Raw genomic sequence first — 22564 nt, 5'->3', positions numbered from 1 at the left:
AAAAGTGATGGATGAAGGTTTGCATTGAACATTACACCCTGATTCATGTAAAAATACTTGTTTTATTTTGATCTTTCTAAAGAAATTTGCCATTGGCAATACCGTTATGTGGGTATTTCTAGAGTCTACCAGCCTGTCTGAGTTACTTATGGGGTGTAAAATATTTTGTCTTATTCCACATGGCATTATGATTCACAAATAATGTTAGCCACACCCAGCTAATCTGAGATATGACTGAAATGTTTTCAATTCTAAAAATATTATACAGCAACAAAGAACAAGTTTAACTTCACCATTCAAGTCTAACAAACGGAAAGGATATTTTCCCTGGTTTCTTCTAATTAAGAACTTGAAAAGTTCATAAAGCCTATCAATTATGAAAATTTAGTTCCTTTATTAAAAAGGCCAGACCTTTAATATGAAATTTTAGATTTCTTTTTCAAATATTACTTAAAATTTTGAGGATATTAGCAGTTGATCTCTTAAATTGGGGAGGAAATTATATGCATTTTAGGCCCAAATCACTAAATTGAATAGTACTTTGATCGATTCACTCATTCTTTCATTCAACGGTACTTATTGTGGGAATGTAAATTGGTACAGCCACTATGGAAAACAGTATGGAGGTACCCTAAAAAACTAAACTGACAGTTATCCTATGATCCTGCAATCCTACTCCTGGGCATATATCTGGAGAAAACTATAATTCGAAAAGATACATGCACCACAATGTTCACTGCAGCACTATTTACAATAGCCAAGATATGGAAACAACCTAAATGTCTATCGTCAGATGAATGGATAAACAAGATGTGGTACATACATACAATGGAAAATAGCCATAAAGCATGAAGTAATGCTATTTGCAGCAACATGTATGGACATAGAGGTTATCATATTAAGTGAAGTAAGCCAGACACAGAAAGACAAATATCATATGATGTCGTTTATATATGGAATCTAGAACAGAGACAAAGATACAAATGAACTTATTTACAAAACAGAAATAGACCCACAGACATAGAAAACAAACCTGTGGTTACCAAAGAGGAAAGGGATGGGGGAGGGATAAATTAGGAGGTTGGAATTAATATATACACGCTACTATATATAAAATAGATAACCAACAAGGACATACTATATAGCACAGGGAACTATATTCATTACTTTATAATAACCTATAAGGGAAAATAATCTGAAAAAGAATATATATATATATGTTCACTGTGCTGTAGACATGAACCTAGCACAATATTGTAAATCAACTATACTTCAGTAAAACAAAAACAGTACTTATTGAATGCCTACCACATGTCAGGTATTGTGACAGGTATTTAGTTAGGTACTGGACAACAGACTGAGAAAGTAGAAAAAGGCAAATGTGGTTCCATCCCTTCTGGAGCAAATAACGTAGCATGAAGACACAACTTCCAATAGAGTGTGATAATGTGACAGTGAGAGAATTACAGGGGACACAGTAGTATCCAGAAGAGAACTTAAGGCAGATTTAGTGTGGGATGGAGCTGGCAGCAAATCCTTCCCAGAGGCAAGTGCATCTAAACTATAGTTGAAGGATTTAACCAACAGAAGGTTGGGGATGCTCTGGGCAGAGGTGCTCTCTCCATTCTTTTCCTCTAGGAAGAGCACATTTATAACGGAAGGGGAAGAGAGAGGTAATGTATGGTTTGAGAAACTGAAGCAAATTTAGAAGTGTGTAAGAGGTGAATTGAGGCCAAATCACGCCAAGATTTTGAGGCTATCTTAAGGAAGCTGCACTTGATTCTGAGGCTGATGGGGAACAACTGAAGGGTTTAAATAAAGGAGTAAAAGAATCACATCTACATTTTAGGGAAAAAAAAAAAATCACACAGGTTACAATTTGGGAAACAGGTTTTTAGAGAGTCAGACCAGAAACCAGAAGGCTGGTTAGGAGGCGTCTGCAAAAACCAAGGTGAAAGAGGGTGGCAGACCAGATGCTGGAAGTGGCAGTGGGGATGGTGAGAAGAGAAAGAATTTTAGAGAAGTTGAATCCTTTTTTCAGTAGTTGAAATAAATAGTACTCACTAAATTGGCTAATGTGAGTGTGTGGAGTTGGTGAAAATGAGGTTGTCAGGAAGATAACAGGCAGAGGAAGGGTGGCCTGGAGGACAGTGGGAAGCAGCGGCTAGAAGGATGAAGAAAAACAAAGTGTGGTGTCCTGCAAACCAAATAAAAGGAATGGTTTACGAAACAGGTAGTGTCTTAGGAGCAAGAATAGTGTGTTGCTCACTCATGTGCCATCGCTATTTATCATGGTATGTGATGCTTCAGAGGTGTATCACAAACATTTGTCAAATGAATGATTTAGGGCTTCCCTGGTGGCGCAGTGGTTGAGAGTCCGCCTGCCGATGCAGGGGACACGGGTTCGTGCCCCGGTCTGGGAAGATCCCACATGCCGCGGAGCGGCTGGGTCCGTGAGCCATGGCTGCTGAGCCTGCGCTTCTGGAGCCTGTGCTCCGCAACGGGAGAGGCCATAGCAGTGAGAGGCCCGCGTATCGCAAAAAAAAAAAAAAAAAAAAAAAAATGAATGATTTAATTTAGTAGTACTGCTACATATAGGCAAGGACATGAGGCTGGGTTCTGGGATGAGAAATATGTCCTGTATTACATATATATATATATGTGTGTGTGTGTGTGTGTGTGTGTGTGTGTGTATAAAGCCTACCTTCAAAAAGTTCACAGAACAGTAAAAGGAGAAAGACATAATTAACCATTATGTATGGTAATGAAAGAACTAAATAAAGCTTCAGATCAATAAAGATCCAGGTAGAATGCCAGGGGACAGTAAAGAAAAAAAGTGAATATTTCTGTAAGAATAGGGAAAACTAGGGTCAAGAAAGAAGAGACTATTGGAAATTTCAGGTGACTTGGTAAGAACAGTTTTACATGTGGCAAATCTGGTTTGATGAGGGGTGACGTTTGCTATTGTAATTGTTTTCATGATTTCCAGAAATACAATGAATTACCACAGTTTTGAAACTCATACATGCAGCATAAAAATCAATAAGAGGAGAACACATCTTTCAAATAAAATGACCTCATTATAGAATTAAGCTGTCTTACTTTTCTTTGCTACAGAAGACATTATTAACAAATTTGTTCATACTTAAAAGTCATACTTAAAAGTACTCCACAAATAAGTGCGCTTCAGGAAGGTTATTTTAAGAAGCACTGACTATAATCTTACCTCATTTGCAATGGTAAACAGACCGCAATGTCTATGCTTTCCTTCTTCAAGCAAGCTTTCTTATGAGAATGTAATCAAATTGCTCCATTGCTTAGCAACCACAGATAAAAAGCTAATAAGTCATGAGTCATGATTCTATGGGAACAATCTGCTGGTCAGTGGCATGATTTCAAGGCGGTTTGGATTCCTGCTGTGATGCTTTCAAACCAATATTGACACAAAGCATTAGAACAGATAAGAGTTAAAATGCAAATCCTCTCATAATCAATCAAATTGACCTATACGTAGTGTGATTTGGTCCACCCTGCTGCATCAGTCTGACAGTAGCATCTATAAATCAACATCAGAGTAAAAATAGAACATGAAAACGGATTCATAAGGAATTTTTGTTTTACCCATTTAGTTAAGCCACAGAGGAAGGCGCATTTAAACTAGTATGAAGATAATGACTCTGATATTTATCTAACCAGCAGGAAATCTTCTAAGGAAGAGGAGAAGTGGATAGTGAGACATTTTTAGAAAATATTACCTGTAACCATTGTGACTGGTCATTGTGGCCGGAGGTCCAGGCATTCACTTTGCCCTGCTTGTCCAGCCGAGCTTTCCTTGGTTCCCAAGTGAACATGTCCATATTGAGAGTTCTAAAGACGCTGGAAGCAGTGATCTGATAGTCCTGTATATGTCCTGATTTCATCCCCAGAGGCTCAGAACAGCCTGGAAGAAAATGAGAAGGGCTCTATGAGAAAAATAATTTATCATGCTGGGAAGTTTTCTGCATTCATTTTGGAGAGGCAAGAGAAGATTAAGCATAATGCTATTCATTCCCCCAAAGAGAGAGCATCTAAATTCAAAAAAAGGCTATAATCAGAAATAAATCGGGAACAAAATCGAAAAACAAGATAACCAATTCAAGCTATTTTGTCTGAATATATTTTGGAAAAATTGAAAACAAGACAGACAATTCAAACTACTTTTCTGTGATAGATGATTTTGCAAAATGAAAGCAATGCTGGAATGCTCTCTCCTGTCTTATTACTGATAACCTCATGACGGTTTCCCGGTTTTCAACAGTTTCATTTTGTCTTTAAAAATGGAACATTTTCTCAGAAAGGATATCTGGTTTTATTTGTTTTCATAATACTGAAAATGAAAATTCCCTCAGTACAAAGTCATTTTCACAAACTGCTCCAATGGTATACCCTAAACTGGACAGCATTTGTTTTCCAAGAAACCTGTTAATCATTATCACTGATTCTTTTTTTTTTTTTTTTTTTTTTGCGGTACGCGGGCCTCTCACCGCTGTGGCCTCTCCCGTTGCGGAGCACAGGCTCCAGACGCGCAGGCTCAGCGGCCATGGCTCACGGGCCCAGCCGCTCCGCGGCATGTGGGAACCTCCCAGACCGGGGCACGAACCCGCGTCCCCTGCATCGGCAGGCGGACTCTCAACCACTGCGCCACCAGGGAAGCCCTCACTGATTCTTATAATACCAACATGGCTTCTTCTGGAAGATAGGAAACTAATATTTATTCAACATATACCATATACCTCACATTGTGCTAGTGTAGAATTTAAACTAACAGATAACAGGAAAAAAAATAAGCTAATTCTAGCAAAACCATTACTGGACAAGACTTTTCATACATTCTTATGTTTTAATCATACTCCATAACCTCTAGTATTGGATATTTTTTGAAGATTTTCAAATCTGCCACATATATTTTCAGGTTTGACATGATACAAAATTTGGGTTTGTCTGTCCTTGAAAAATCTTGAATGTATGTATGTACCTATATACATTATTTCCCAATGTTGAATTGCAATTGTGACAAAATTACATTCACAAAGCTTGTAATGGAAAGTATGATTCTATTATCATATTAGCAAGAGGCTGAGTCTTCCATATGTAAAATTTTACCTTTTGGCCAAGGAACACATAGGTAAGTTTGATCATCAAGAAAGCCAAGATAAAATAGGAGACTTCTCTGATCAATGTCATCTCCTCATACTCTGCTAATGCCCTACATACTAGCTGTGTGGCCTTGTACTCGTTATTTAACCGCTTTGTGCCTCAGTCTTCTCATCTATAAAATGGTGATGATAATCAAAATTATACTAAAAAAGTCTTCTAAGAAATTAGTTGATAAAGTATTTAGAAACAGTGTTGGCATATAGCTAGCATTCAGTAAACGTTAGCTATTTTTATTATCTCCATAAATCTTATTCCAACAGATGACAGTATTAAGTCCCCAAATCAGCATACCAGTGAGTATTAAAGAATATCCTATGATTGGCTACAATTTCTGAAACTAGACCATTTTCAGTCCAGGCTCTAAGAGAGGTAGTTTAGAACTTTTCACTGATAAATATAATTCTTAATTACAATTCCTTGCTTTCTGTCCTAGTCCATCTAGATCAAATCTTCCTTCTTGAGGCTCCTCCATATTTGCCTTCACCTCCACCTTCTAGGAAATTCCTATCCTATGCAAACATGACAGAGACTGACAGAGAGGGCTAGCCAATTGGATGTCTTAGCTCAAGTTTTGTTGAGTTGCAGGCATAGGAGACCTATACCCCAAGTTCCATGATATAAGTAGTTCTGAATCCTCAATACAAATTCTGAAAAAGAAAAATTTCATGACAAAAATCTCAAAGATTTTAGAAAGTTCTAAAGTCTTAATAGCATGCTCTTTATCTTCAAGCAGTTCTAAGGTAACGTGCATTGTCTGTATTATGGATTTCTCAGTTTTTCTTCTGTTATCACCAGCAGTCCCCCACCTTGACACTGGAATCTTCGTACAATTGCTTGGCTTGCAGAAGAGACACAAAGGAAAGAGACACAAAGTTGCTTTTCTCCTTTCTGAGATGTAACATAGTTTGTGAAGTATTGGATAGAAAAAGCATACCTTTACTTTGACCATTTCTGCTTAGTTATAGAATTCATTTCATTACCCACTCTGCTGTCTAGTACTCAGCCCAGGGAAGTGCTGAATAATTTGTTCAAAGAATGAATGAATGACTATTCTTCTACTAATTACGGTCATGATCCATTTCATTCTAAACATCTTAAATCATATTTCTTTTGAGAATTTAGGGGAATTTTCTTTGTAAGTATCTGGAAAAAGATTAACTGCAATCTTCTAGGCAGGCTGAGAGCTCTTATAACAGTTTATTGAATACAATAAGGCAGCCTTGGGCTTTACAGCGTTGTACTGGATTGTGGCAAACAGTTTGGTACATTCTACTAATGTTTATTTCCAAGTGTTATAGCTAACCTCTCTATCAATTTGCCTCAAACCGCCAATTTCCCTTCTCATCCATATGATTTTATATGTATAAATTAACTCTTTTACCAACATGGAGGGCACCTGAACAAAATGAGGTATTAACAACAAAATTGATTATTTCTAAAGTGAGGTGGTGCCCTAGCTTTAAATTTTTATTTAAATTTTTTTGGCCACACCACAGGGCATGTGGGATCTTAGTTCCCCGACCAGGGATCAAACCCGTGCCCCCTGCATCGGGAGCGCAGAGTCTTAACCACTGGACCGCCAGGGAAGTCCCACTATTTTTTAAATTTTTATTTATTTATTTTTTCAGAAGCATTCATTAAGAGATATTATTCTCTGCATATACTTTCAAAATCATTTTGTGGGGTTGGGAGATGAGGTGTGGCTTCTTTTTGAAAACAAAAATCCGTAAAGGGTCAGGTGTAACCTCTTGTCAAACTTGAAAGTAAAACATATTCATATCTTAGGGGTGTAACTGTGCCATGTCTGAGAGATTGGCCCTCATGAATCAAAGGACTGAAAAATTGGGGAAGGCGATGTTGTAGCAACTAAAAAGCATGGGACTTAACAGCAAACTTCATCATGCTGTGGCTTCCCTTGATTGCTTTATGATGAATGACTTACGGATGACACTGGCCTGTGGTGATATAGTGACATGCAATATAAACACCGTGCGGCAATAATTCTGCTGAGATTTACTGGTAGTCAATAAGCCAGTTCAAATTACCAAAATAAGGAAAACATCCCCATTACAATAATTAATGGTACTAAAACTGTATGTTGATTGCTTCATAAAAGACACCCATATATAATATGAAAATATGATTCTTAAAATATCAATAGATTCACTCATCTGCCCAAATGTCTCTAACTCCTTTGAATGTAATGGGTTCATTTAAAGTTTGGTTGTTTTTTAATAGTAACTTCTGTGTCCCTGAAAATCATTCCCTTTCTTAACATCACAAATAAACCCAAGAAGGGAAATAGATAAAGTGTGCGTTTTAACCTATATGCAACATTTTGAAATGAATAAAAAGTTCTCAGTTGTCTCTTTTCAGGGATGTGTCCTATTTTTAACTAAACGGCACTTCTCTAAGTATGACAAAAGTCTCTCGTACTTGGAGGTTACACTAAAAAGTGGGGCACACATGAATTTTTAGTTTTCTTAAAAACACAGTGGTTTGAACAAAATCTCAGGCCAAAGTGGCAAAGATAGTTTGTAAATGTTGATGATAGAAATATAAGAACCACCACCAAAAATATAGCACAGTGAAATGCCTAGACAGATTTTCTGTTTAGTTCAGAATCTAGCTAGATTGAAAGTGAATGACTGTGAGATCCACTCATAAAGTCTTCATCTTTATATCTAGTCCTGATGCTCCTGGAAGACAAGGATTATTTAAATCTGAATCCCTTGATAGATTATCTTTGTGTTTGAAAACCACTGTTCGTACAATAAGCAGGTTGTTAGATAAGAATGATCTAAGAATGAATTTATAGTAGCAATCTTGGTTGTAAAGTATTGTCTCTTGGAAGCAATGATAAATTTACATGTTTCATAAAACCTAAAAGAAAAAAGACAAAACTAAATTCTTATGGTAGATGTACAAAGATAAAGCTTACTTTTCTATGCCATATAGCCTAAATGTAACTGCAATTTATGAAGTCAGGCAGATTCCAGTTTTTACTGAAATTTTGTCATAAAACGTGAATCATAGTTACTATTAAAATCAAGAAGGCACATTTATATTTGACAAAAGTTTCCAGTGAAAATTTGTTGTACTTTCTTTGACCACTCAAAGAAATACATTGCCCCTTCTACATTAATTCTATTCTGTAGCGTGTTTTAGAACTTGTTTATCCTCCTCTCTCTCTCTTTCTCATTGAACCAAGCCCTAGACATTTTGTAGCAGAAATGAACATCTACGAGTGCTGAAAAATTGCAAGTTCGTAACACACTACATACAAATATACTTTTTTTCCTTTAAAGAGAGTACAGAAATACATAATATGAGACTCACCTGACAGTTCACATCCAAGAAGCTCCATTCTCAAAGTGCAGTGTCTTCGACAAACTTGGGGATAGAGTCTCACATACTGAGCTTTTATGGGGGGCGTGAAAGAGTTAGCATAGGGTGTGTTGTTATCAACATTTCCACGGAACACCTATGAAAAGAGATAACATAGAGTTTAAAATTATTAATTGCAACAGCTTTTTTTAAAAAACTATTTTCATATATTGACCCTATATCCTACATACACAACGTAATCTCTCAAAGATTGGATTAAATAATCTAGGGGTCTGGAGCATTTAGAAAGCACCTTGCCATGAGAAATGGATATAAATATAATTTTCTGTAAATTCAATATTTAATACCTTTCTACAACCTTAGTATTTTATTTTTCTTCTATTGATATAAATAAAATATAATGCTTTTTTCCCTAAAAAAAGACAACAGACCTATAGACAGAATCCTCATTAAAGCTGTAAACCACTGTGACCTATGGCTTAATCTATACCCTACTATGATGGTCGTTTCAATTTAAGGCCAGTCCTTCAGACTACCTTAATCTTTCAACTTAATCTGGGACAGGGGTCTGTCTGCTCATTTTGCTACTTAGTAATTATAGTTTTTTTGTTTCATTTTGTTTTTAGGAACCAGTCTTCACTATTGCTTCCTGATCACTCAGTTTCTCTAATACTGTGATCAGATTTATGACATTTTAGGGTCTGATTCCTCAAGATTACTTCCTTATCAGTCTGTCCCAGATAAGAGACTCCTAATTCTTCATATATATCTCCAGTGAAAAGCTAATTTCTCTCTAAAAATTAAGTGCTAAAATGTGTTATTTTTAATTCCTTTAAATCTCACTCTCATTTTACCCTCTACATAACCTGGTAATCAGAAAACCTATTTAAATTCATTTAAGAAGGTAACTTAAAAAATCGTTCATAAAATATATGAGAGTCTAGTCTAATGACTGAGTTTTAAATGGAATGAGCTGCAGTGCTGATTTTTTTTAATTAAAAATTGGGAGTAAAACTAATTAAAAAATTAGAAATATCATATGAAAAGGCAAAGGAGACATAGAATATTATATCCATTTCTTCTAAAATATTTTATTCTGCTAAATAACAAAATTTTCTTCCAATATGAAGTATATAAAGATATTTATGTTTTCTATAACTTTGTGTTTTTCTTTAAAAATTATATTTTTTCTTTAAAAATAATAGTTTTGATGTGTATTTATTTGATTAAGGAAAGTGTTAATCTGTCAAAACAATAAAATGAAATATTGAAAGCTGACTGTTGTTAAAATAAAACTTAATTTCATACACAGGACTATGATAACCTTGTGATAAAGTGTTTATAGGACCACCAGTTAAAATCTGAGAAAGATTTAAAAGGTAGCTACTGTACATTGATAATTTGGGATAACACCGTACCCTCTCCACACCACTGGTCCGATTAAAAGAATCAAATTTATTTTCAACAGCATAAGACTTCTGTTGAATATTCAGTAATCATTTGGTAATCCACGATCATTTATGGGAGTTTACTTTCAAATTAATAATGTCATGTAAGTCTTACCATATCCTCATTGGTGCCTTTCACTGTGTACATTGCCCAAGTCTTTCCATCATTACTATAGGCAATTTTGTAGGATTTTGTATACTCTGGGCTTCCAATCCTCTTGGCTCCTTGAGTAATCACACCAGTAACTCTCATTTTTCTTTGTAAATTTATCTGAGGAGACAAGGCATAATCAACTATAATTTCATTGCTTTCAGGATAATGACGCTGATATCAAATTTGAAAATGGAACATATTTATTTATTAGTAAAGATTTTAAATAATACAAAACAAGCATATATCAAGCTTAGCTTCAAAATGTCTTTCTCTGATGGTATACTTTTTTATTTTAAGTAAAGCAATATGTAGGAACAAGATTTGAAAAGGGCAATGTGTCCCCAAAATATAAGTACTGAAAGCATTTGGTTGATTATGATATGTAAGTATGAGTTAGCAAAGTAAAAAATGAGAATGTTGTCTTCTCAAAATAACCTCAATGACATTACTATGAAACTAATGTCAATATAACTGTTAATGTGTCTCAACTGCTTTAGCCTTCAAGAAATTTCCATTAAAATAAAACATGCAAACCTCTTCGAGAACTTTGAGTATTAGAATAAGAAAAGATAAAGACAACAATGATGGCAAAAAACAAGTACAAAAGTATCTTCAGTTTCTCAATCTTTATACTGTAGTCTCTGCTATGGGTTGTGTAAGTACACACTGGTCATGGAGGGTTTTTCACCAAATACTTCTCATTTCATTATATGGAGATATTCTAACTGATATTTTCTCTCCATTCCAAATCACCCTACAATAGTTTGCTGCAGCATAACTGTCACCTAATAAATTTTTCAACATTTTTCTCATATTTAAATAGAAATCTCCTTTTGACACAACATAATCATTCATTAAATGCTACCATGTAAGAAAAATACTCTCTCCATATATGGGCAAACATTAAAAATTGTTCTATTCACTTTAAAATGCCTTTATGATGTCTATAAAATCTTAAGCTCAGTAGAAAGGTACTGTTTCAATGTTCTTGACAAATCAGTATAAAGCTCTCCTCTCTACCAATTACAAATCAGAATAATTTAAATCTGTTATACTATAATATTGTTAATAATTCAGAGACCATTTCCTGAGAAAACCAGAAAATCTTCAGATTCATGTAAGTGATAAGGATTTTCCACTCTCTGCCGGGACTATAAGAGTTAACATTAGAAATGGCGGAGGATGTGCATGAAGAAACCAGCGCCTCTGGAATTTTTGTTTTTATATGATTAAAAACAGGTCATACATTTAAAAAGTCAAAAATTGGAACTATGAAAGCAATCATTAAAGAGTTCCCACCCCAGACAAACACTGTGACTCATTAAAAGACCTACAATGTTTTATTTCCCTGGATTTATAGATTTTAAATATGTTAATGTGTTAAGGGCAATCCTGAATCCTGCATGTAGCTAGTGCCCTTTCAAGCTTCTGAAAGGTTGCTAACATGGCATGGTCCACCTTCCTCTCTATTCTGAGTTTCCCTAAGTCTCATCTTCCCTCTCTGATGGTTCTTCTCCAACTAGTGCTCATAAAACGAGTCTCTGTCTTACTCATGTCTAAAGAAAATCTGGAATTTGGATGAGTTAAAGAACTGGGGTGAATGGTCCCCAGCCTCTGACTGGTGAGCATATGCCCATGTTTCACTCTTGTAAAGCAAACCTATAAACAACATTTTTGTTTTTAAATTCTGGGCCTGTGGTTCCTTTTTTCTGCAACAGTGCGAAGTGAGTTGACTCATATATCTGATTTTGCTTTTCTCATTTTAATACTTAAACATCAAAATTACTGACATGAATACATTTGATGTCTCATTCTTGTTTAGAGGTACAAATAAAAGAATACTCCCCATGAAGGTAAATTTTACTTATTACTCTTTTATCTCAACTAGTTCTCTAAGGGTGATTTTGTAATTTTAACTGTGAGATTTGGTAAAGGTAACCTCCGAAAGAGGCTTTATCTCTATGTTAGGTAAATGAGCACATTGCTATGAAAGAGCCATATTCTTCCACTATTGTAGGTATAGCATTCTTTTTTCAAATGGAGACTCTTCATAGTCTAAATCTTTCTAATATATACAACATAAACAGTGGACACTATAAATCATGTTTCCTCCCATTTTGGAAGCCAAATTCCACACTTGATACTGCTGAACATTCCTTTTTCATTATCTTTTATCTTGTAGATGGCCAAATTATCTCTGCTAGAATTTTAGCTGATGAGCTGTAGACTAATTTTCTGAAGCTTAAATTATGTAACAATCAAAAAATGAAAATCTGAGTACGTTTCTCTCTAAGTCATATCAGAAATGATGTTTTAAAAGATTCCTGTTTGCTCTAATATTTACAAGCTCTGAATATATATCTCAAGGAGCTGGAATTCCAGAGAGTAAACAGCACCCAACTTGGGTGGAATCTACTGTTAGTAGGTATTTGTAATTAAATATCAGTACTGTTTTCATCAAATAAAAAATAACAACCAAAAAGTGATTCATAGAATACTGGTTCAGGGATTATTAGCAATTATTAGGTTTTAGGCTTTTGAGTTCTCCTGTATCTAGCATTATTGGAGTGTGGAATCTGAAATCTACCAGTGAACTTCTCATATTCGTTATGTTAAAATCCATTGGTTTATCTTGCACTTTGAATGGGTCTTTCACCCATGCATGGTTTTGTAAAATCACGCATTGGTCATTTGGAAAATATAGACTCACGGAACTATGTGGACTCTCTAAAAGGTTACACATTTTATTATATAATATCAAAAAGTCACATTCATTAATATCACCACCAGTTTCATTAAAAAAATCTTAGAACACTGGAAGCTCTCAAGCTCACACTGGCAGTTACATTTTTTCCAAAATTCTAATTTTCCCTTGAAATTTCAAGTTATATCTAGCAACAAATACTGTCAGTTGTTTTCCTTAATGTGGCAGGACTACTTTGTTCATTTTCAAGAAAATATCTGCCAAATATCCAGGTATGAATAGTCATGGTTTATCAGTTGTTCTCTGAAGTAAACATAATGTTCAAATAAGGAGGAGGTAGTTCAGCTTGCGAATCACACAATCTCCCAAGTGCTTTTCCTCGAGATCATCCTCATAGCTCAGTACTCAGCAGAAGTGCTTTATGTGTGTTTCCCATGTCATCACGCAGAATATTAAAGACATGGCCAACATCGGCATTTAATAAAATTAATGATTGTTACTGCTTCATCAAGGACATTCTTAAATGAGCCTGAGTTTTCTTTTTTTTTTGGCCTCCAGCGTCTGCATAATGGGGGTGAATACAAAGACTACTAGTACAGTTTGATGCTACTGTCTTGATTTGTGCTAAGGCTCCAGCAATTTTACTCACCATTGTTCTGTGGCAACAGTACAAATGTCAACACAGTGAAGACGGCAAAGAAAATCTTATAATTATTATGGAAATAGTGTTGACCTGTGAACTTCCTGGATGGGACTTTGGGGGTCCCTGCCTTCACAAGACATATGGATACTTCAAGTTCAGTTGAGAACTACTGATGTGAAATATACAAGGGGTTATTACAAACACACACACACACACACACACACACACACACACACACACACACACTCCAAAGAGATGAAAAAAACAACAGAAAATGGAGCAAAGCATATTAAAGAGCAATTCAGAGAAAAGGAAATTCCGACAGTTAAATTTTCACTATTAATTAAATAAATGCAAATTAAATAAAAAGAGCAATTTATAGTGAACAACGTATAGCCAGAATGATGAGATAATATCAAGTATTGCTGAAGTATTCCTCTGCTGATGGCGGGAGTTGTTATTAAAATTAACCTATTCCTGGGTATTCCTCCCCCCCACCCCACAAATTTCTGCATAGGTGCTCAATTAGAAATGCACACACATATTTATTGTAGAATTTTTTATGTTAGCAAAGAAGAGCAGCTTAAGTGACTATCCCTAGAGGAACAGAGATTTAAAATATAAAATATATGTGTGCACATGCATGTGTCTGTGTGTGCTTTTGCACACATACACAAAAGCATACTTTCTGAGAGTCAGAAGTGATGAACTGGATTCATACATAGCCATCTAAAAACATAAGAATGTGGAAAAAACCAGAATGAAATATACACAATACCATTTATGTAAATTGAAAAACATATACAACATAACATCATGCACTTTCCCATAATTCATGTGTCTAAATCAACCCAGGAAAGGTGAAATGAAAGATTACACATCAACTCTTCTAGGCTGAGTTTCTATAAGAGAAGAGGAATGAGACAGAAGGTGGGGAATGAGTAACAGTGCCAGGAAATAAGGAGGTTCATTCTCAAATCAGTGCTGGCAAAAGATATTCAAAGTGGGGGAAGGGATCATTGGTTCCTCTCATTTCCTCCTCTGTTCTCAAGGAAAAGGACTTAAGTATGGCCATCTGATGTAAGAGTACCATTACATACAAAAGTATTTTCTGAGACTCATTCCCCAGTATAAACTATAGTGCCATAAGCATTTCAAGCATACTTATTGTATAACATACTTAAAAGTATTTATAGTGGTACTTTAGGCAAAAGCTAGTATTAAATAAGCAATTAGCTTTAAAAGTAGCTTTATGAATAGCTAATTGTTTTTCTCTACCTCAACCTAGAAGTTGTGATGCACCTAAGTAATGCATTCCAGTGTGGGTCTGACTGGTAGCTGGTATCACTACATAAAAACAATAGGAACATAAAATGTAAACAAATACAGCTTGCCAAAAGGAACTACTTTCTTATTTTATTAAACTGAAAGAAAAGCTTTCAGTTTTTTAAATGTTGTAATACTTGGGAAGTGGAAGAAGAATTCCTTTTTGAAGAAAAGGAAACATTTGCCAATTGAAGATTGTTAAAAGATAAACTGAAGCGTATTAAAAATTTTAAGAGTTTATTTGATCAAAAAGTGATTGGAATGGGGAAGCACCAAACAAGAAGTGGTTAAGAGTGTTCCACAAACAGGGGCCTGGGGGAGACTTACAGAGAAGAGGGGGAAGCAAAGCAAAGAAATTATCTGATTAGCTATAGCTTAAGGAGTTGCATCATTTGGGAAAGCCTAGTTGGCTGTTTGTGATTGGTTGTCCTTAGGTTTCCAGTTCTTAACCTTGAGGAATTTACAGGCTTAGGTCTGTGCTTGCCTACGTAGGCTGCTAAGGCATTATCTAAAACATATAAGCAGCGCATACAACTCAATATCAAAAACACCAAACAACCCAATCAAAAAATGGGCAGAAAACCTGAATATATAGAGGATATGCAAATGGATAACAGCCACATGGAAAGATGCTCAACATCACTAATTATTAGAGAAATGCAAATCAAAACAACAATGAGATATCATCTCATACCTGTCAGAATGGCTATCATCAAAATGCCTACAGATAACAAATGTTGGCAAGGATTTGGAGAAAAGAGAACCCTTTTGATGGGAATGTAAATTGGTGCAGCCACCATGGAAAGCAGTATGGAGGTTCCTCAAAAAACTAAAAATAGAGCCAGCAATTCTACTCTTGGGTGCATATCTGGAAAAAATGAAAACACTAGTTTGAAAAGATCCATGCGCCCCAATGGTCATAGCAGCACTTTTTATAATAGCCAAGATATGAAAGTAATCCAAGTGTCCATCAACAGACAAATAGATAAAGAAGATGTGATATATACATATATGAATATTACTCAGCCATAAAAAGAATGAAATTCCGCCATTTGCAGTAATATGGACAGACCTAAAGACTGTTATGCTTGGTGAACTAAGTCAGATAGAGAAAGACAAATACTGTATGTTTTAACTTATATGTGGAATCTAAAAAATAAAACAAATGAACATATGTAGCAAAAGAGAAACAGACTCACAGATATAGAAAACAAACTAGTGGTTACCAGTGGGGAGAGAGAAGGAAGGGGGGACATGTTAGAGGTATGGGAATAAGAGATACAAACTATTATGTGTAAAATAGATAAGCTACAAGGATCTATTGTATAACACAGGGAATTATAGCCATTATCTTGTAATAACTTTTAATGGAGTATAAACTGTAAAAATACTGAATCACTGTTCTGTATACCTGAAACTAATATAATATTGTAAACCAACTATACTTCAATAAAAAAGGCAAATCAGACTAATGGTCTCCTTGTTTAATTAATTTAATAAGATCAATCAATAAGAGAAATTAATGCCTGATTCATAACTTATTATTAGGAAAATCATATTAAAATCAAACACTTAGTGGTTGTTTACTTCATGATTATTGGGGCATACAATCAGTAGTCTGTGAGTTGCTACGGAAAAAATGCAGGAACATTATCACCAAAAGTTTCTAGTTAAAAATTACAGGGAATTAGACTCCCCTGTAATTTACATTATCTTATTAACATAAAGTATTTTTATCGATTGCATCTTTAACATCTTCTGTGGAGGCCTGGGGGGTGGGAAGCATCATGAATGTGTCTAAGGAGGAAGACCTCTGGGGTGTGTCAGGATGAAAGGAGTAACTCAGACCAACAGTGCATAAGTTCATGGTTTTAATATGACTGGCCTAGTTATAACAGAATTTCCCTTAAACAACCTCCGTATCACCAACGACCTGATTCACTAACACTTCATCCCCACTGTTAAACACGTGCACTGCTCTGCACATCCTGGCACTTTGGCTGGTCTCTGCCAGGCCTATTCTCCTTGTTGCCAGCTGAAACGCACACTAACCGTGAGTCAGTTGTGTTGGATCCTCAACCTGTTTTTTTTTTAAGTTGTGCTTGTTATTTTAATTATGTAATTTGATTAAACATAATTGCTAAATGTGACTGGGAAAGGAGAGGGTTTTTTTGCCTATGAAAACATGAAATAGCTTTGAAAAACCTCAAAAAGGCAAATTACTGAAAACAATTGATATTATTGGGGAAGTAATTAATACCTAGGGTTCTATGCTTGAATAACTTCACCAGTATGTTTAAGCAACAAATAAAATAAAAACTGAAATCAATAATGCTTCATGGGTGTGATTCATCTAAGAAACATGAAAAAGAATTTAAATGCTTTTTTCTTTTAATCAGTTTTTATTAACTAATCTAATACTTAGTTCTGAAGCTCCAGATAAGAGGGCTCCTAAATTGCCCTCCACTGTTCTGAATGCTGGTCAGCCTTTGACATGTGTTCAATTAACCCAACTGTCTTCTTTGAAAAAAAGATGGGACAAGAACACAAGCAAGTAAGCATAAACACTATAATCTCTTTATGACTCTTTGCACCTGGGAAAATTTCCAATCAAAGTGAAACACCTCATTCACTAAATAGTATGCAACAGAAGGAATTCACACACCATCATGGGTGTAACCTGTTAGTTGTTCCACGAGTCCTGGCATAACAGCTTCCTCTGAATTTCCCCCTATTTCTGAAGAGCTTTCAGTATATTGTACTCTCCTCCCCCTTCTTGGTACTTGCTGTGGCTAGAGTTTCTTCATATCCTTCAGTATTTATATTCAGGAATGAACTGAACTGTGGCTATTTTGTTTAAAGACTTCAATCTGTATATTAAGTTTCATGTAATAGTATATATTAAGGTAGTGGTAGTCCCAGAACCCTCATAAATAAAGTTTCATGGTCTGAGGTATGGATTTTAATTCTTGTGCTCTGAAATTTAGATTTTTCTTGTCTTTTTCCTGGTTACTTTATATGGCTAGGGCAAGAATTAAAGGAGTCATTGTCTGTAAAAAACCTGGTAATTTGAATAGATTCAGTAAAAAGATGGAAGGAAGGAAGGAGGGAAAGATGGAAGGAAGAAGGAGAAAAACAGAAACCTCAAAGAAAAGACAGAAGATGGGGAAGAAACAAGAGGAATTAAAAGAGAAAATGATGACATTACATGAGTAGGAACATTAACCTCAATAAAGATACATTAGAAATAATAAAAATAAGGTCACCTTGCTAATCTATATATTTTTAAAGAAGCCTGAGGTGATACCAAAAAGGAAAAAAAAAATTCTTGACGCACAAGCACATGAGCAGTGGGTGCACCATAAAGGGGAGAGGAAAGAGGGAGGCTGTGGGCCAGAGACTGGACTTGCTTAAGTTCCTATAGGTGGCCAATGTCAACAGCAATAGCTCTTAGGCGGATGTGAAGAGGGCAATCACCTGCTCCACCAAGAAAAGAGAGAGGGGGGAGGAGTGAGAGAGGGGGGATAAATTAGCATGTTGAAAAATTTTTTTAAGTTTATCAATTAAAAAAAACCTTCAAGGCAGATGTTAGGAGAGGTTCATTATTATTTTTTTTTTTTAAACTTCATTATTTTATTTTTGACTGTGTTGGGTCTTCGTTGGTGTGCACGGGCTTTCTCTAGCTGTGGTGAGTGGGGGCTACTCTTTGTTGCGGTGCGTGGGCTTCTCATTGCGGTGGCTTCTCCTGTTGTGGAGCACGGGCTTTAGGCGTGTGAGTTCAGTAGTTGTGGCTCACGGACTCTAGAGCGCAGGGTCAGTAGTTGTGGCGCACGGGCTTAGTTGCTCCGCGGCATGTGGGATCTTCCTGGACCAGGGCCCGAACCTGTGTCTCCTGCATTGGCAGGAGGATTCTCCACCACTGCGCCACCAGGGAAGCCCCAGGTGCATTACTTCTAATAGCTGGCTCAGGAACGAGGGGGAGGAATTTCACTTTAAGGTCCACATGAATGCTCTCCTCCACTTCAACCACCTCGCTGAGTGGCCTTCAAAGTGAATGTGACTGAGGACAGTACTGAGGGAATAGGAAAAGTAAAATAACAACTAGATCTTCAATTACTTTAAGTATAGTCTTAGCCAAACCTGAGAATTCCCTAATGTTCATATCCCTAACCAGGACGATGAAGGGTTGGCAGGTAGAGAAGAACGCATTATCCCCTGTGTTCTCTAATTTTTCTTATTTCAGCTTGTTTTTAGCACACAAACAACAATGCCAACAGAACAGTTTCCAAGTTTTGCTATGAGAACACTCTATACCTTTCCCTTCATGAAGATATTATTGGTAGTGGCAGTAAGTGCCCTGAAATTTAAAATGTTGACATGGGATCACTTAAACATCAAGACAGAAACAAAAATCACATAATAAAAACTTAAAAGGTACTTCTGGGAAGCAGAATACTATGATACTCTTCATTTTTATGTAACGAAGGAAAACGTCTAAGCAAACATATGCTCTAGCAAACAAAGTGGCAAATTTTCTAGGATATTATTTTCTAGCATTGAGCAATAGGAATGAATTAACCAAAAAGAGAAATCAGAGGGCTAAACAGAAGGAGTGGAAACCTCTGAGACACAGATGCAGCAGCCATTACCAAGCAATAACTTAGTATTCTATAGTCTTTGTGTACTTCTGGTTTATTTTAATCTAAATAAGTACACTCTTCCATCTGTGTTTCAAACATAAAATTAAATAGTTTTAGAAATTAAATTTCATTGTCACATTGGAATATATCAGCAAATATTCTGAATAACCAAACAGACAACATTTCATGGCTTTTTTTGAGAACTTAACTTCATGATTCAAAAACTCTGTTTAAAAAGACAAACCAAATAGTGCTTGGTCGTTTTTCCTTATTATTAAATTGTTACTCTAGACCTAAAGGTAGCTGCTAGGAATGTTATTACCTGAGTTAACCAGATTATCTAATTTCAGACATGCTGAAAGTAAGTTTTTAATATGACTCCAAAATCGGACGTACACTGGCAATATTCCATAGTCTCTTAAGGTGCTGCCTGATACAAAAGGTTCTTTGCAGTCTATAATGAAGTCTCCCTGGAGGAGGCAAGTAATATCTTTTAATCCTTCTGCCTGCTTATACACTTCTATGGTAAGGATTAATTTGTAATTTGCATTGTATTTCTATGGAAAGTATGGGTACTCCACTTAAATATCTAATTATTTTTAAATAAAATATGGAAGGTAAAATGCTCTAAGCTGTTTGAACATTTTGAATCCCTTTATGAGCAAATAAATCCTGAAATTTGAAGTCAGAGCTTTTCACAACAAACCAACATCTGGGACTGGACTTGCTGAGTTTGGGACTTCTTATTAGGTGTTGGGAGAATGATGGTGCTTTGGGAACACTGGAAAGATGAGAAACAAAGAGAAGCAAAAGCCTGCAGTCGGAAGTCCTGTACTGCATGCATGTCTTTACGATGTGCATACAGACCCCTCCTTTCTAGGTGATGATCAGTGGTAAGTACCACTAAGACCCAAAATTGCTTGCCTCCACCAAGGGGTATTAGAAGGAACAACAGAAATTCTGTTTCTTTAGAGTGGGAGAAGATCACTGTACTTAAAATGTTTGTCTTCTGAAAACCCATGCTGGAAAACTGGTTGTGCCACTGTGCTTCCTAACATGGCCTTGGGCAAGGTTCTTAACCTTCCTGAACCAGAATTTCTTCATCTGTACAATGGTAATGAGATGCTATCTAACTCACAGGGTCTTCTGAGTATTAAAGGTGATGTTGACCCTTAGGTGCCTAGCATCTTTAGGGATTCTTTGATTGTTTGCTATCAGTACCATTCTTTCCAGGAAAGAGGAAAGTTGAATTTCTCCTTTACAAATGTAGGAAAACAACAAAAATAAGAAAATGGTTCTTTAATTCACACTGATCAGGCATATTAGACTCCATTTCTTTAACTTTTACTTTTCAAAGTGCTTTTATACATATTACACTATATCTTTGCTCTTTATATTAACCCTAAGAAATAAATTGTATAATTCTGGTCTCCCATATGGGCCAAGATGGGAAGATGATGGGGGAATTTTGGTCATCTATGCTCCCTTAGAAGTAAGGAGATGAATACACAAAGGGCAAAGGTAAGCACAGAAAAAACTCTACTCCCCACACAGCACTCTTGTCCAACATGGACTCCTTGATAAAGTAGAAAGATAATATTTTTACATGTTTTCAAAGAAACACAGTTTCACCACTACCAAAAAAATCTGCATAGCAAAACATTAAAATATTTCAAATTTAGGAGGAAGAAAACAGAATACATCTCATTATTTTAAAATAATAATTTTGCTGAACAGATGTTGGCAATTAGACAATCTTTAAAAAATGTAATGACTGTACTGTTCGTAAACTTTTGTTCCACTTCCCCTAACTAAATACTATAAAACAATTTGATCTAACATTTTCGAAACCTTGAATTAATTATTTTTAAATGGAAAAATATCACTTTTTAATTTTTGTAATTTCATTAGAGTGTGACTGGAATTTAGAAAGCAAGTTATTTTTTAATGGTCAAGGACTACACATACTAACCACTGACCAGATTTATGCCTATAAAAATTACATCCATAACTCTAGCTTTACAGTTCATTTTATGACCCATTATTCTAAGATTCATATGATTTTAAAAGTGACATAAAATTTCTGAAGACAAAATACTATAATCATGTTATTAGGACATTCAAAATAAGGCAAAGTACACTACACTTGACTTTTTTTTTTTTTTTGGTAGCTTGAACTGTAGATTTTCTCCAGTCTTAGATCACTTCTTCGTTTTCAAACCTTCAGTGGTTTGCCTACCCACCATCAAATTAAAACATGCACATCTTTCACTCTGGCATGCACTAATTCCTACCATGTCTTTGCAACTTATATTTTCAGCTGCACTTCTGATTATTTAATGGATTTAATTTGTCCCACATGTCTATAATTTACAAACATGATGATAGAGACAGTGGGAAATGGAAAGACAGAAAAGATCTTTGGACATGTAATCTAAAGAGGAAAAACACACAATTAACTGTAATTTGAAGCAGAATATTACAAATGATAAAGGGACAAATGGGTTGTTATGGACATAAAGAGAAAATATCAATTAATAGTGACTGGAAACAGAAAACTAGGTCTAGAAAGGTCAAGTTGCCTCCCCAAGGTCACATGCCAGGATTGAATGGTCATCTTAGACCCCGAGGAGAGCAAGAGAGATAGCCCAGGAGGTGGAGCCCTCACTAAGCTAATGAGGGTCTGGCGAGGCTGGACAAAAAGTTAATTCTTCTGTTGTTATGTCTGTCTATCTGGAAGTCCCCTTTCGTCTATCAGAGCAGTCTGAAAGCTTATCTACTCTTTAAGTCTCCTTTTAAATAGCTTCCTTTGCACTTACATGTAACACTTAAAAATTATTATGACACTAATACATTTGGCCTTGGATCTAATATTGAATATGCTATTTTCAGAATCATATTAGGTAAGATTCAGTTCAGATGTGAGTGACAAAAGCCCAAATTAACAGTGGCTTAAATAAGAAAGAATTTGGCTTCTCCCTTGTGTAAACATGTGACTAGGCAGAAGGGGCTGATACAGCAGGGCCCCGGGTGCCTTCTATCTTGTTGCCACTGTATGTAACCCTGATCTCATGGTCCAAGGTGGCATCTGAGTTTCTGGCAGCA

General features: G+C 35.7%; 1 protein-coding gene across 2 annotated transcripts in view; it reads right to left on the bottom strand.

Moving 5' to 3' along the window:
* Positions 1-22564, bottom strand: part of EDIL3 (EGF like repeats and discoidin domains 3) — a 431167-nt gene that overhangs the window by 117028 nt on the left and 291575 nt on the right. For both annotated transcript variants that reach the window (XM_032627364.1, XM_032627365.1), the window contains 3 exons: positions 10108-10263; positions 8536-8680; positions 3756-3940 (listed from right to left, as the gene is read on the bottom strand). In XM_032627364.1, the coding sequence (XP_032483255.1) occupies positions 3756-3940; positions 8536-8680; positions 10108-10263 (486 nt within the window). The remainder of the gene's footprint in view (positions 1-3755; positions 3941-8535; positions 8681-10107; positions 10264-22564) is intronic.

Source organism: Phocoena sinus, chromosome 3, assembly GCF_008692025.1.
Source record: "Phocoena sinus isolate mPhoSin1 chromosome 3, mPhoSin1.pri, whole genome shotgun sequence".
Lineage (NCBI taxonomy): Eukaryota > Metazoa > Chordata > Mammalia > Artiodactyla > Phocoenidae > Phocoena > Phocoena sinus.
Note: the sequence above shows the minus strand (reverse complement) of the source record. Positions and strands in the feature narration are given on the sequence as shown.